Here is a 17,100-nt window from a genome sequence, read left to right as displayed (position 1 = left end):
AAATTCTGGCAGGTTGATTCTCTTTACCAATGTTTTTTTTGGTGTTTAATCCCACTCAGCCTCCTGTACTGCCAGTATTTGGACCCCAAGTTGGATTTCAGTCCACCCCAGACTGAAGCTTGATTACGTGTCTGCCTCTCAACCGCCTTAACTCCAGATCCAGCTTTTTTTTTTACCCTTTGTTACCTTCACTAACTGCATTTTCCTGATCCCTGCTCGTCTGCAATGATGGAGAGATTGGCTTTGAGTGCCTTTTTTACTTGGCTTGTTGTATCGTGAACAGTAAGTTGGACTTTGGACAATAAAATCTTGCTGCTGAACAGACCAGAGCCCACACTCCAGATCACCAAGTTACCGCATCTTAAACCAATGACCAAGCAGAAATGAGAGGAATGATTAACCCAGTGGATAGCTCCCATACACCTTGTAATGCTGCAGGAAAATGTGAAACTCCTTCTATACATATTTTGTATCGGCAAGAGGAATTATGCAAAATAATATGGAAATTTTAGACGTACAGCACGGTAAGAGGCCCTTTCGGCCCATGAGCCCGTGCAGCCCAATCACACCCAATTGACCTACAGTCGGAGGAAACCAGAGCCCCTGGGGAAAACTCACACAGACATGAGGAGAAAGTACAAACTCCTGACAGATAGCGCAAGATTTGAACCCCGGACACGATTGCTGGCACTGTAACAGTGTTGCGCTAACCGTGCCACCCAGTATTTGTATATTCTCACAGAGGCTTTGTTGTATCAGCGTAAGGTATAAGCATGATGCACATTAACTTCCACTTGTATATCTGTCTCAGTTTTTCTCTCATCTTGAATGAGATGTAGGGTCTTATCTCATCAGCAACAGATTGGTATTCATTGATTGGCTAACGTCACATTAAGAGCATATCTCTAGGTTTGGGTTTAAAGTGTGAATGATATTCTACAAGTTCAAGGTCTTTCTTTCAGTCCAGACATACCGTTCAGTGGTATTGAGAACTTAACACATTTGTGCCTCCTGTGATTTTGTGTCAATACCGACCCTTGTTTATTTTCCTGTCGCTCCATAGGTGCTTTTCTTGTTTGAGGTTCCAAGCTCCTGGAAGTTGGTGGTCTTTCATTACTTCTCCACTTCCACAAGTTCAAGCTGAGGAGAATATGAAACTTTACATTCCTGGGTACAGTGGTACAAAGGCAGCTGCTGTTACCTTATCCAGCCTCATTGCTAGGTGTTTTAACAGAATATTTATCAAAGTCTCTTAACAGGCATTTGTTTCACTGTAGTTCTGTGGTGGTTTGAGAAGTGATAAAATTTGTTTTTAATTGATGTGAAATTAAAGAGTAAATGCACTTGCAGTATGAAACTAAATTCTACATTAATTCAAGAAAAGCTTAGATCCATAAGCATGTGTTTTTTTCCATCTCTTCTTTCTGCCCCCCCCCCCCCCCCCACCCCACTCAGATCCTTCAACATGGAGGAAACAATGCCAGACAAAGTCTGCAATAGGTGTGCAATTGGAAGAGTAATCTTTGTCTCTTTCTCAAAATAAAATGTACACAAATATTTTTGGTTATATTTTTGTCTTTTGTCATTAAGAAAAGCTGCTGAGTGAAAAACTATCCAGATCTACAGATCTTGGAAATTGGATATACTGCATTTGTTCAGACAGGAGAAGAACTTCAAGCAAAAAGTATGGAAGAATTTTAGTTGGGCAACCAAGAAATGCATCTAGTGATTCTGCCCTTGATAAATAAATGTCTATCACTGTGCAGAGGGGATTATGGACAGAAGGAGTTGTCTTTAATAGATTTATAACACACAGGGGAAGTAGGTTAATTGGGTGTAAATTGGGCAGATAGGAGTCGTGGGCCAAAATGACTTTCTACCATGCTGTATATCCAAAAATTTTTTAAAAATCAAAAAATAATTCATGCATGCCTTCTTATCCTTTTAGATAAATTTTACCCAACATTTTTAGATTTTGACGATCCAAAGGGAGGCATGATTTATTCTTGAAATGCTGCAAATAATTAATGTCTATTTTTGCTTTTCTAGGTGAAAAGCCCTACCGATGCACCTGGGAAGGATGTACATGGAAATTTGCACGCTCTGATGAGCTGACGAGGCATTTCCGCAAGCACACTGGCATCAAGCCCTTCAAATGTTCGGACTGTGACCGGAGATTTTCCCGCTCGGATCACCTTGCACTGCACCGCAGAAGACACTTGATGATGTGAAGGTACTTTAAGGCCAGCTTCACATCAGAGTTCTAGCTCTGCCTCCATCCCTTTATTCAGCATTGCTGAATTCTGACAGCATCTGCTGCAAGATGGCACCTGTGGATGCCAATTCAGAGAGAGAGCCTACCTGCCCTCAAAGACTGTGAAACTGTGCAAACCAGCTTTCCTTTTGATGTCAAATATTGACTGCATTTATGTAATTTAAGCTAGGCCTATTATTTTGTCATAAAATTTTCTTCTTGATTACTTTAACACAGGGCAGAAAAAAAGCAGGCAGCCTCTTATTCACAGTTTAAATCATGTTAAAATACAATTAAATCCCTCATTGGCTCATGAATAACCTCAGGTTATATCAAAGCAAAATTGAGGTTGGTATGAATCATTGGTGTGTCTTTTAAAGAACAAAAATATTCATTCTACATTGTATAATTATATATTCCATTTAATGTGAATGTGAACAATTTATACAGTGGCAACTCCTGACATTTTGACTGATTTTAATATTCCATTTTAATGTTTATTATCTGCTCGTTGCTGAGGTGCATAAACGTTACTGACACAACACGATTTTCTTTCCTATGTTGCGGATGTGTGTGGCACATAAGAACATTCGGCAGATGTGCTGAACGGACGAATCAGTAGCTGGCCTTCCCCTGGTAGCAATACCTGCGAAGAATGAAATGAACAGTTGTGATTTTAAAAAAACTGTGATTATACAGTATGTTTTTGAACAGCGTCTCCCTCCTTCTCAAAGTAATAGCTAAGCCTGGCTGTTTAATTTGGTTTGCTAAAATAAACCCTGCTTTGATTTAGTCAGGATCATTGGCAAGCCATGGCAATCCCTTCAGCAACAGATGCAAAAGCTGGTGTTGGCACCCACACAGCCTTTGGTTGTCACGGATACATTTTTGCAATAGCTTTAGTTGTCTACTGTGGATTTTTCTGCCTCTTACAACATTCAGGAGTTAAATGGTAGAAATAAAAAAACCATGTGTATATTGGTTAGTAGTGCTTTACTATTAATAAATGGACAAAATTAAGATTTTACTATTTACCCCACTCATTTGTGTTCAGTTTAATGAACTGTGAAGGTAGAAAGACTTAAAGCTTCCCTGGGGCACCTGGTGTTGATACATTAACAAATATATAGCATGACAGGCCATAGGCGAGATCTTGGGAGTACTGAACACTCTGCTACCAGGTTGGGTTAAAGCTCCATTTGTCCATAATTGCAAATATATTCCCCATCTGCCATGTTGTGCTGTTTTTACTGCCCTGTGAGGTATTGGTTTGATTGTGTAATCTATTTATCTTGCGTGGTAGTTTGTAGATTTTAAAAAAAACTCAGCCAGACCAGCGAATCACATTTTAATCAGAATATATGGGAGTTTCTTGAATGGTCTTCAAGCTTTTGTAGGTGTAAGGAGTGATCTCGAGATTTCATTAGTAAATGATAATGCTGATCAAAAACCAACATGCACATGTTTAATTTGACTTTTTGATAATTAGCTTGAGTGTACTGACCAGGTTCAGAGACTTGATGCTTTTACAGGTCACTGGAAATTTGTAATAACATTATATGGATAACACACAGTGGAACCCAATAAACGGAGTTACGGCTCTGTACTATTATAAAATGAAAATCTCATTGTAGGTATTCCTTCCATTCTAAATTTTTTCCTATTATTTAAAAAATTTTGAAATGGGACTGTTGTTGATCACTTTTTCTGGAGGGCAGTGACTGGCTGTGGAAAGTAATTGAGATCAGTATTGGGGAAACTGATATAATTCACAGGAAAACTGGAAGCATCTAGAAGGAGACCTGTATTTAATCAGTGTTTGTTTCCATTATTTTTCCCAGCCAATTTTCCTAATTATGTTGTCATTTGATGATTAAACAATCATGGCACTCTTGGGAGAAAAATCATTCTTTCTGACTGTGTTTAACTGGTGCTAACGGTGAGATGCGTTTGATGTAAACAGCAAACTTAAAATGGAAATTGTATCTCAATTCACGTTGACAGTGGGATGGGTGCCTACTGATGAAAAGAACTGTTGTGTTAAAGTATAATTCGTGTAATAAATGTTGCATCTTTCCAATTTTTGCATTCAGTCTTTCATAGAAGTGGATAATATTTGCAACAGATGTGATGCTGTGTGGTCTCATGTTACCTTGGTGCCCAATGATATATTATTAATGGGCTATTTGCCATCTCTCTGCCAGAAAAATACTTTTAGTTTTGCACTGTGGCCTTCCTATCGTTTTCGTTTATTCACCATTACAGAAACCATGGTTATAAAAGAGATGATGAGCATAGTTATTTCACTCTCTCACTTCTAAACCTGCTAGCAATTTTAAGAAGAAAATGTACAAGAGATCCAAAAATAATGAGATGCCAAGCAGCTGCCAGTTGGATAGACCAGCAATTTAATGTTTCAAAGATGAGCTTGTTTTTAAGGACTGCATTCAAACTCTTAATTTTTTTTTGCTAAGGTGATTATCACGGTGAAGTTGTTTCATAATGATTATTTTAAACAATGTTTTAATTGTGATTCTGTTATTTTGTGTTAAAATACAAACATTATTTAAACTTGACTGTGGTCTGTTAGTTTGCTCAGATGCATTTGATTTGTCGTTAAATCGTTCTCTGCCACATTCTCGTTTTAGCAGCTGGGGGTTTTCTTCTGTCTAAATGCTGGTCTGTATGGAAAGCCAGCTGAATCTTGGTGGGCTTTACCAAACTGGTAAATGGCACAGTTTTAAAATCTCCATTTTAAAAAGTGGCAAAGATGTTGAAGGTCATCAATGAAGTTCCATGGTTTAGTTGATGTTCTTCTTAATATTGCAAGTGTTACAAGCCCAGAGGACCCCAAAACGTGGCAGCAATAGATATTCACCAAGACAAATGGTTACTTATACAAAAGTTGCTTTTAATTATCTTTAAACATGAAAACAGAATCAAACTCTTAAGTTATCGCTATTAACTTAACTAACCTTACTTAATCCCCTTCTTAATTCTGAGTGCACGTGTATGTAATGTGTGTGTAAGTTTAGAAAAGTTCTTTAATTCACAGTCCAATCTCACTTCTCACTCCTCCAAGTTCTCTGGTTGCAGGCAATTCTTATACTGTGCACAGAATTTAACATTTATGAAGTTCGCCAGGCTTTGGTGTGTGAAAGGTAAATGGTCACTGATCAGGAAGGTTCTTGTCGATTTTCATAGAGAGATTTGTTGTTCGTTAGACACAAAATGATTCCTTTTAATCAGCCACGTCAGAGTCTTGTTGAAGAAACTTGCCCCATCAGGGTTTTCTAGATGACAACCTCTTTCTTTCAGGTCACCACAGAGTTCCTTTCTGTTTCCCTTATTTCAAGTGAAACATTAGGCAGCCAGTCCTCTCCTCTTGTATGGACCACAAGGGCTTTGATCAGGCAGAACTAAGCACCCACAACCCGTCTTCAAAATGGGGGTTTCCTCAAGCTTTCCAGCTTGTCGTGTTCTAGACCTAGCTGCTGCTGAACTCAAGAACTGCAGAACTGAATTCTCTCTCTCACTTAGAGAAAAATTCTGTTTGACTCTCTCTGCTTGCAAAACCACATGACCCTCTTAGAACAGCAACCTGCACTCAGACAGACTGCGGCTCTGAACCTACTCCTCCGAGTTCTTTCATTAGTTGCTTTTCAAAACAATCCATTAATTAAGTCTCTATAGGACCTCCCCAAAGCTTTTGCAAAGGCACTCAGAGCCGCACTGTCTGACTTGAGCAGAGCTCCAGTATTTTAAATGAGATCTGTTTTGAAGTGTTTGTATGTGACCTACACTAAAAACACTGCCACAATAGATCTCCTTTAAAACACAACATAATCTATCACACAAGTACATGCTAACAGGTGAGTTTCAAAATAATAAATGTGTACTTCATACTTTATCAAGACCAGTACCTTGAATCAGGACAATTAAGATAGAAAGTGATGGTAGTTTTCAGTCTAGGTTATTTTTTCCATGAAAGAGAGATTGAAACTATATGTCCACTTCCTCTGGCTTCTCCTGTTTCAGCAAAAACTTATCAACTGAAAGCCACTCTGCTCATTGCAGACCTACTCAGAATAAGAATGTAACAATGGTCCCAGATGTGATGTGGAAGAGTTCTCAGTAACTCTGAAGTTCTTCTGATCCAGTGAGAAGTTGTTCTGGTCTTGGAATGCACAAAAATAGGAAAGGACCCTCTTCAGTACCACTTGCTAATATTGAACATGAATAACGTGTATGTGTGAGTATTGACAATGTTTAAGCAATGACCTTGATTCGATATCAAATACCCTAAATGGAATTGTGGAGTGGCAATTAAAATGGATTGTATCAACTCAATTAATTCGTACTGATTCTTTTTTAAAGGGCCTGAGTTAACCATTTACAGAGCGGAAACAGGCCATGTCAGCCTTTCGAGTCCGCACCGGTTCACCAGAACAACTCCACTAGTTCAATCCTCCCGCTCTCCACCAACATCCCTCTAACCCCCTCACCTCCATGTACACATCCAACCTTCTCTTAAATGATAGATGTTACAATCATCATGGCAACCGTCATAAGATTTAAAACCAAAATTAAACCTAGTTTGTTCAAAGATTTTGCTCTCTATTCTATACTTGTGGACTAGATTTAATGTCATGATGCAGAGCAGAAACTGAGATTTGAGATTCTTTCAGTTTCTGGACAAGTTTTCATCTGTGTGAGCAAATCTCATTTTAAATTATTTGACTGATAATAAATCCAGTCCGCAATAATTTCCTGGTGAAATTGGACCACCAGTATATACTTTTGCTTCATCAGTTCTATGAAATAAGAGCAGATTTGGATTATTTAGCCTGTCCACCCATAAAATCATGACTGATCTGATTGCAACTTATACTCTGCATTTTGGCTTAACAGTGTTAACCTTTCACTCTTATTTATTAAGTGTCTTGGTGTGAGCTTGCAGGCGCCTCAGATTGAAGAGACTGCCATCCGTGCGGTACCGGATGTAAACAGCGTCTTCATTGTTGGGGTCTTTCATGGCTTGGTTCAGCATCATGCTGAAGAAGATTGAAAAGAGGGTTGGTGCGAGAACACAGCCTTGCTTCACGCCATTGTTAATGGAGAAGGGTTCAGAGAGCTCATTGCTGTATCTGACCCGACCTTGTTGGTTTTCGTGCAGTTGGATGATCATGTTGAAGACACAAGAGAAACTTGTCCGTGAACTACTCTTTGCAGATGATGCCGCTTTAGTTGCCCATTCAGAGCCAGCTCTTCAGCGCTTGACGTCCTGCTTTGCGGAAACTGCCAAAATGTTTGGCCTGGAAGTCAGCCTGAAGAAAACTGAGGTCCTCCATCAGCCAGCTCCCCACCATGACTACCAGCCCCCCCACATCTCCATCGGGCACACAAAACTCAAAACGGTCAACCAGTTTACCTATCTCGGCTGCACCATTTCATCAGATGCAAGGATCGACAATGAGATAGACAACAGACTCGCCAAGGCAAATAGCGCCTTTGGAAGACTACACAAAAGAGTCTGGAAAAACAACCAACTGAAAAACCTCACAAAGATAAGCGTATACAGAGCCGTTGTCATACCCACACTCCTGTTCGGCTCCGAATCATGGGTCCTCTACCGGCACCACCTACGGCTCCTAGAACGCTTCCACCAGCGTTGTCTCCGCTCCATCCTCAACATCCATTGGAGCGCTCACACCCCTAACGTCGAGGTACTCGAGATGGCAGAGGTCGACAGCATCGAGTCCACGCTGCTGAAGATCCAGCTGCGCTGGATGGGTCACGTCTCCAGAATGGAGGACCATCGCCTTCCCAAGATCGTATTATATGGCGAGCTCTCCACTGGCCACCGTGACAGAGGTGCACCAAAGAAAAGGTACAAGGACTGCCTAAAGAAATCTCTTGGTGCCTGCCACATTGACCACCGCCAGTGGGCTGATAACGCCTCAAACCGTGCATCTTGGCGCCTCACAGTTTGGCGGGCAGCAGCCTCCTTTGAAGAAGACCGCAGAGCCCACCTCACTGACAAAAGGCAAAGGAGGAAAAACCCAACACCCAACCCCAACCAACCAATTTTCCCTTGCAACCGCTGCAATCGTGTCTGCCTGTCCCGCATCGGACTGGTCAGCCACAAACGAGCCTGCAGCTGACGTGGACTTTTTTACCCCCTCCATAAATCTTCGTCCGCGAAGCCAAGCCAAGCCAATTTATTAAGACTTTATTTTCCTGTGCTTTTAAAATCAGTTTGCTTCCATGGCCCTTTTTTAAAAAAAATATTCTGATGATACACGACTCACTAATCAAAGTACATGTTGCGTGTGTGTTAACGTGTGACTGGTTACTTTTAAACTGTCACATAATGATGTTACGTTGCAGACTGCATATTTCCTTTCTTACCAACATAATTAAGATATTTTATTGCACCGTACAATTTTCATTGACGCTCCAAAAGGATGAGAGCACAGCAAGGAGCCTTCAGTCGACGGGTCTCCGTTCTGACATGAATAACTCGCATACGTCGGCCACGGTCAGTTTTCAGTCCTCATGATTTCCTCGTTGGTTGTGGCCTTCCATTTGCAATGTATATCAGAGCTACACACTGCAATCTTTGTCTTACTGATCTTCCTGCACCTTGGGGAACCTTACAATGTAAGAAACAATCAAGGCAGCAGGATAAGGGGTAGATGAATTTGTCCCCATAGCTTACGTTCCCTGTGATCATCCCTCACCTTCTTGATGACTTCTGATAAGTTCTTCTTAGAAATGGGAGTATTCTGAGTGACTGCTGGAGGTTAAAATGCCAAATAATGTTTAAGTTATGGATCAGCTGGGCTATATGTTGCTCTTGATCCAGCCACATCATCGCAAGTGAATGATAAAACGAGTCAGTGATTGAATTGCAAGTAGTTCCTGCATCCACCATGTGATTGAATCACACATACCTTCTGGGTGCACCATAAATGATTCAAGCTGAAGAATAAAGTCAGGGCTTGTTTGAAAGCCAAGGAGAGCCTGCTTATTAATTCCACAGGTTCATTATGATCTATATTTGACTGGCTACTTGGTGAGCAGCAACAATTGGAGCACTTAATTTTCATTGGTATGTATTCCAATTTAATGCCAAAATTAGCATTCCACACTCGTCCCCCAGTCTCCAGCTGATTAGCTTAGACTGTAATCAGGCAAGACAGAGAAGAAAATTCAGTTGCTGGTGGGTGAGATTAGATTTGCAGGTCTGTTAGTTATCTGATTTGCTTGTGCTTACTTGATTTAAGTCATTGAATGATCTGTGTGCCTTAATTTGTGACACTGTAAGGATACAGCAGCAAGTGTGCACATGAATGAGCAAAGAAATCATCACTCCAAAGCCCTAGCTAGAAAAGCACTAAGTAAGTGCCACAAATTAAAGTTTCTTGGGAGTGCTAGGACATTCACCCGGAGACTTCAAGAAAGAGCTCAGTATATGAAGAGTCGTAGAGTAATACCCAACCCTAACCAACCAATTTTCCCTTGCAACCACTGCAACCGTGCCTGCCTGTCCCGCATCGGACTTGTCAGTCACCAACGAGCCTGCAGCAGACGTGGACATACCCCTCCATAAATCTTCATCCATGAAGCCAAGCCAAAGAAAGAAGAAAGAGTAATACAATACACAATAGGCCCTTTGGCCTACTTGTCTATGCCAACTGAGTTTGGCATGTCCATTTGCTCATATCCTTCTAAATCCTCTTATCCATAAATATGTCATATGTTTTTTGAATGTCAAAATTTGCCTGCTTCTATAGTTTCCTTTTGACACCACATTCTGAGTGTAAAAGTTCCCTCCTAAATCTCTCCCCTCTCTCCTTGAATCTATGCTCTTCAGTTCTTACGTACATGTGTGCCCTCTATACACTGAAAGTCTGTCAGCATACCTCTAATAACCAATGGACAAGTGTGTAGCAAGGACATCTACACATATTTCAATCCACACCCACTGACTGATCTGCTAACCTTTTCTATATATTTTTGTTTTCATATGGGGCTTTGTCTAGCAAACTATAGAGAAGGAAGGCAGCAGGAGGTACTGTATTTTGGATTTGGTGCTGTCTTGTGAAGTTATTGATGTTCTTCAGAGATCAATGTGAGTAATTGAACTCTGGTGTAACAGCAGCACTAGTGCAGACCTGGGGAGACCAGGGAGTGGTGATTCAGTGCTCCTCCACAGGGTCCAACTGCCCAGTTTCCCAGTTTAACTCTGATGGCTCTGTACAGGGTTTAAAAACTGTAAAAGGAGCTGATAGTGTTTTTATTTAAAATTCTGCAGCCGCAGAGTGTGCGTAAGATGGCGGTGCCTGTGCTAGTAGCTGCCTAGTAGGATTGCAGACCCCAGGGCATTAGTGGATCGGCCAAGGGCACCGGAAATGGAAGAGTCCCCCGCATCTCTTCCCCCCCCATTGAAAAGGAGAGGCATAGGGAAGATTAAGATACTATGGTGAAGGTGACCATGGCAGCGGACCAGTGAGGGGCTCAGCAGCTAAAGGCCCCACACAGGCTGCAGGCTGTTGCCAACTTGTGGTCAAAGGGCCCACGTAGGCTGCAGTCTGCTGGAGATTGGCTTGTGGGAACCAGGAATCGAGAGGGTGCTGAAGGCTTCTGGATCGTCTTGGAAGTTTGGATCAGGAGCTCAGGTTGCCAACAGATTAAACAGGTCTGTGCCACTGCAGAGGCTGTGGAGCACTGGAGGTGAACCCATGGACACTCAGTGACTCTGAAGGGACTCTTTTGCTTTTCTTTCTCTTACTATAAGGGCACCAGGCAATACTAATGGCAATTCTTTGTCTGCCTCAGGCAGAATAAAGGAAATTTTGTGCAATATTACATTTTTTTAAAACATACAGCACGGTAACAGACCATTTCGGCCCATGAGTTTGTGTCACCCAATTACACCCAATTAACCTACACCCCAAGTACGTTTCAAACAGTGAGAGGAAACCTGAGCCCCCAGAGAAAACCCACACAGATACGGGAAGAACGTAAAACTCCTTCCAGACAGCATGGGATTTTAGCCCCAGTCCCAATCGCTGGCACTGTGAAACTTGCGCTCACCACTGTGTTAACTCTGCCACCCTCTTTTATTACATGACAATAAAAGAACCTTGAATCCTGATTTAATTTATTTGATGTATTCATAACCATTAGATAGTTTCTATGATTCTGTAGCTAACATGCAAGATTTGGGAAAATGGGAAATATTTCATAATGCAAAAGGACTAAAAATCAACTTCCAAAATCAATTTCCAGCACCAGTCAATTTTATCTGGACTATTCCCCCAAAAATGCTTGGCATTGGGAGCTCACAACAAGACTGGGTGCTGCCTTTGGACTCCCATGTTGAGACCAGCAACAAAGTGTAGTAATGGATACCGTGGATCTGTTAATCAATAAATCTCAGATATCCTTATTTGACAGAAAAGGAACAGAAAGTTAAGATTAAGACATTTAAATGTTTGAATCCCTGCATTTTGAATCAGAATTATTAACGTTCAACATGATTTGCCCTATTCTATAATAAAGAATTATTTTTGCAACGATTTTGCCACTAATTTGCATCATTTCTTTAGTTACCTCTTACATGCTTTAAAATTTCTCATAGATTCTTAAAACTTGAATGAGTATGTTGTAAAAAGATTTTCAGCCAGTTTTAACATATGTATGAAATGCTTCCAGTTGGAACTAAATTTAGGATTTGCTAGTTACTCCAAATGGAATAAATGTCTAACTGACAAATAACATGCTTCTGATGACCAGCTGATGTTGTGAGCTTTCAGGACTAGGTTTTTCTCCCCCTTCATTGGACAGTAGGCATCATAAAACCCCAGGTTTATATTGAACATGACATTTTTAATGGGTCATTAAACCTCTGCAAACAATGTAAGGAAGGATTTCATCTTTATATATGAAATATCTTCATTTTTCTGTTAAAAGCTTTTAAAATGCAATGAAACCTGCATATAAGTGAGCACAGGTGTTTCGAGTTTCAGTTTGGCATGGAAATCCAGCTTGAAATTTTTCCAGATTTTAAATTGGGGAGAAAATAAAGGGATAATGCCTCACCATGCACACCTTCAACAATTGATGCAGTGGCATGTTGACTTCATTTCGAAATTGTGAATATGATAGACCTTCTCCCCTTGGAACAGTTTTTAACTTCCTGTTCTTCAGATTGCATCAGATGTGGGAATAAAGCATTTTTCCATTCTTGTTGGCATAAAATTAACGTTGCTGAACTGGGGAATGAGGAAGAAATTATCATCATTTTGAAAATCTTGGGTATTGTTCAGAGACAATGATTTGGATCAATGTGAAATTTAATGCTGTAGTAATGAGGTTCCATATAAGAGCCATGTGAGCAGAAGAATATTTGCCATCAGTGGATTTTGATCTCATTGTGATCCGAGTCTTCAAATAATCGGAATCATTGGGAATTTCTTGGAGGGTAACATTACCTTTAATTTGGAGGGTTGGCTATCTAGGTGGATGAGTTATTCTGATTTAGTTTACTATCCCCCAGCTTTGCTCATTAAAAAGCTTGCATGCAAAAACTACACATTTAAAAACCCATGGTTAACCTTGACTGCTTCAGTTGATGAAGTGTTCAAATCCAGTAGCTTTAACTCTTCCCAAATTTGGGCACTGGAAGATGTAAAATTCTGATTCCTGGAAGAAGGAAGTGCAGCAGAGAGGAATGAAGAGATATTGGGGTGCGATAGATAGGTGTTGTGGAAAGGTCAAGGTTAGAGACTGAGTGATTCAATTAATTATAAAACCCAGCCTAGAGCCACAAATTATATTCTGGATTATACTGGCTATTGACTCTTGTACTTCTGATCATTCCCAGGCAAACAGAATTATTCTTGGCAATTATTTTAACACAGCAAGAATAATAAAGATTGGATCTGTGTTTCTGTAAACATGAAAAATTTTGAAGGTATCCAGTTTCCTGCTTCCACTCGGCAGTGTCTCAGATCCTGGAATATTGGTCAAATCTGGAATCAAAACTGTGTTCTAACTAATCACCTGTTTTGTTTCATAAGGTTAATTATGTTGATCTCTGTTCCCAGGTAAGAACCTTTAGGAATGATGCAGCATGGTAAGAGTTGCATTGTTTTTCTCACATTGAATTGAGCCTCTAAATTGGGGGTGAACAGATTTTCGCATGTCTTGCTTATATTCTCTTGCACGCTTCCCAAAATCTTGGGCCTCCAGAAGAGTTCAATCTTTTCTGAGATACAAGTCCATGGTTGCACAGAGCTCACCAAGAGATGATAAAGAGATGAACTTTGCAGGGGTTTTAACTTTTTAATTGATGCATGTTTTAATCAAATAATAGTTGAGACACTGAGCACATTTGTACATCAAAGAAGCCTTGTGGTGCAAAAGAGAGTTGAGCTGTGACAAAATCTTAATGACTGCACTGCTTTTGGTTTCAAACCATTCAATTTCCCCCCCCCCCCCCCCCATTTGTTTTATTTGATGTTCCTACTCAGTCTGATCTGCAATTGCCATATGACCAATGGAATTTTGGGTGAGAGGAGGACTGTTGAGAACATGATATAAATCTCTTCAGCACAAGGCAATAGTGTCAAGGAAAGGAGACATGGCACACAGCAAAGGTAATATGACCTAGGTTTTAAAAAAATGTTGGTTCCAAATCCTACAATTGGACTGATATACCAAACCCTGGAATAAGGGTGGCATTCACAAGAATGCCAAGGTTAGTCTCTTGGTACAGGTTATATGACTTGTGTCTTCAGTTTGCGTTAAATAGAATTCAAAGTCAGAGAACTAGAATTTGCCTGTTTTTTCTGTTAACTGTGTTTACTGGGCAAATTTTGTTATTTGAAAATTGAAATGAAAGAATTCTGTTGCATGCTATTTCTTGCCATTCCCATAATTTTTGGCAAATAGATATCTGGCACGTCTCTCAAATAAGAATCAAGATAGATTTCATTGAAGAACTGCAAGCTGAGGGAAAGAAAGCAAAAAGCCATGAGCATCTCTTCGAAAACTTACTGGTTTGGCACAAAACTTTGAACAGTGTATGTAGAAATAACAGAACCTACACTTAAAATTGAGAGTTCAACATGCAGTGAAATTGCGTTGTTGGTCCAGTTTACATTGGTCGTACTTGTAAAGTCTCCGATTCCATGCTGTTATTTCATGCCACATTTTTATTATGGTAAATTGGGGCTAATATTTTGGATTTTGTATTCATGTAAAATGTACTGTAATAAAATGTAATTATTTGAATTTCAACAGACAATGTGATATTTTAAATGTGCTGAATTGTGGCAGATAATTTTTAAAGTAATTCTATAAATTTTGTGAAGTGATCAATGTGAATGCATGTGAATGTTTTTCACAGTTCTGAGAACAAAATTATAAAATAAATATATAATTTTAAATCTAGTTATTAATCCAGAATTCATGTGTGTAACAGTAAAGATTGACAATCACAAGCGCATTAAACACACGGATGGGATGATTTGTTATACTGCAGCATTTACTTTAGAAATTTACCAGTTTGGTTTTTTGACACCTGATTGGCTGGGTCAGATGATGATCCAACGAGTTTTCATGAAATTCTGTACACTAGTTTCTATTTCTCGCAAACTTTCATGGACAAATTTTATGTGTTTTACCCACTTAAACCATATCACACAATAAAAAAAAATGCTAATTGGAGATGAGCTGTTTGACATTGAAGATTCAATGTTTTCTCTACTGGATGCCAAGTTTGTAATTTACGATACCGGTTGCTTCATTAAAGACTTTGGTGGACTGGAACATTTAACCATGATCACAAATTAAGATGCATGTCTGTGTAATACAAGAATCATAAGATGGATGGCAGATTTGCAGATTAATAACTAACAAACTGGATCTAAGTCATCAGTGTTTTTAGCATATACAGTATGCTCTGATTATCCGAAATGGTCGGGACTGGGTCTATTTCGGTTAAACAGTTTTTTTTTTCCAGATAACTGGTCATATTTTTAAAAACAGCCCAGTAGCAACAGCAAATCACTTCCATAAATGTTTAAACAACAAGGGATGCCTTTTAAGCATCAAAATAATGTTTAATTCTCACCAAAATAATGCTAGCCGTGGCTGATCCCCAACATGTCTCCAAAGTCGTCGCTGATCACCGGGACCTCCCAACTGCTGCCGCTGATCCCCAGGGAGGCTTCCCAGTCTGATGGAACACTCACTGGCAAGTCGGCAGTCTCCTGTCTCTCCAGTTACCAGAGCTCCCAAGTCCCAGCTCCAAATCCTCCTCTCATCCTGCACACACACACACACACACACACACACACACACACACACACACACACACACACACACACACACACACACACACACACACACACACACACACACACACACACACACCAGGGAGTCCGGTGTGCTTGTGCAGTAGTAGGCCAATCTCCAGTGTTAGGAGTTCTGGTGTGCCAAGGAGGGAGGGAGAGAATGCCACTGAGCTCGAGGTCCAGCTCCTGCCCTGAAGGCTGCTCTTCTTGATGACACCGGGACAAGGTTCTTTCGACCACTTGTGACTGGGAGACAGTGGCATGCAGTTTGAGAGGGAGAGTTGGAGAGAAAAGTCAATAGGAGAAGGTGAAGAAGAAATGGAAAGAGAGAGGGGAGGGAGATACCTGAAATGAGGACAATTGCCGTTCTAATTTCATGTTGAGTGAATTTTTTGTTTCCATCTGTGAGGTCAGTTTGGCTCCGAAAAAATTTTGGATAAATGAGGATTTTGGATAATCGGAGTCGTACTGTATATCTTAAGATAAACAGGAAGTACTTTAAATGCCTTCCATGCGTGCCCAGGCCTAAGACAACATTTGCATAGTACCTGCACTGAGTGCATGCCCAGGCATCCAAATCAGCTTGCTTTGTGGACAATATACTAGTAGGGTGGGGATTTGTTCTGCATTGGACTAGTAGGGCCAAACTAACCTGTTCTGTGCTGTATATGGTTATGTGGTTACCTAAAATATGGCAGGAAATCACAAAAATAGGTTATATCTAAAAAATTGCACATCATAGGAAATTTCTAGGGTGATTTTTGTAATCCAGCAGCCAAAAATCCATAAAATACAACTAAAAAGTGTTCAGGAAGAAAAATGTTGTTTTCCAGTGTTATTGATCCATGTCAGGAAGGTATCTGCAACTTGGAAATGATATTTTTACCACAATGCACCAATTTCTTTTTCTTTTTAAGTGGTATAGGTTGTGAATATAGAAATTGTTGCAAAAACAATCTTAGTGATTTGCTGACTATAAAATATAACTCTGTTGGTGAGCTAGTATTTGATCCCATGGGAGCAATTGTGAAACTTAAATGTAATTATTTAATTACATCAGAAATATAAAAATAATGGTGATCTTGGATCTGCTGGATTAGGGTAAAGTGCTCATTAATGCCTTTCCAGGAAGGGAATTTGCCATTCTTGCCCTTTCAGGTCCATACATATTTCCAGCCCCACAAAAATGACTGAATCTTGAATAGATCTGTTACATGATCTTCTAAGCAACCCAGCACAGATGAAGTAAATCAGTGGTTTTCAAACATTTTCTTTCCACTCACATACCACTTTAAGTAATCCCTATGCCATAGATGCTCTACGATTAGTAAGGGATAATTTAAGGTGGTATATGAGTGGGGAAAATAGTTTGAGGATCACTGCTGTACACCCAATTGTTACTGAAATATTTTGCTTGAGAAAAATTGTCATTGGCCCATTTCCTTTGGAGTTATGAAATCGTGCACACAGCAAGTC

The 17,100-nt window shown here is 40.1% G+C and overlaps 1 protein-coding gene across 15 annotated transcripts in view; it reads left to right on the top strand.

Moving 5' to 3' along the window:
- The window catches only part of LOC138740512 (Krueppel-like factor 8), a 151,173-nt gene extending 146,839 nt beyond the window's left edge, over nt 1-4,334 (top strand). For 13 of the 15 annotated variants that reach the window (XM_069893257.1, XM_069893253.1, XM_069893255.1 and 10 more), the window contains 2 exons: nt 1,456-1,500; nt 2,050-4,334. In XM_069893257.1, coding sequence (XP_069749358.1) covers nt 1,456-1,500; nt 2,050-2,231 — 227 coding nt within the window. In that variant the 3' untranslated portion in view covers nt 2,232-4,334. The remainder of the gene's footprint in view (nt 1-1,455; nt 1,501-2,049) is intronic. The other 2 variants (XM_069893252.1, XM_069893254.1) reach the window with 2 other exon arrangements.
- Nucleotides 4,335-17,100: the final 12,766 nt, after the last annotated feature.

The sequence above is a fragment of the Narcine bancroftii genome, chromosome 8 (genome assembly GCF_036971445.1).
Source record: "Narcine bancroftii isolate sNarBan1 chromosome 8, sNarBan1.hap1, whole genome shotgun sequence".
Taxonomy (NCBI): domain Eukaryota; kingdom Metazoa; phylum Chordata; class Chondrichthyes; order Torpediniformes; family Narcinidae; genus Narcine; species Narcine bancroftii.
Note: the sequence above shows the minus strand (reverse complement) of the source record. Positions and strands in the feature narration are given on the sequence as shown.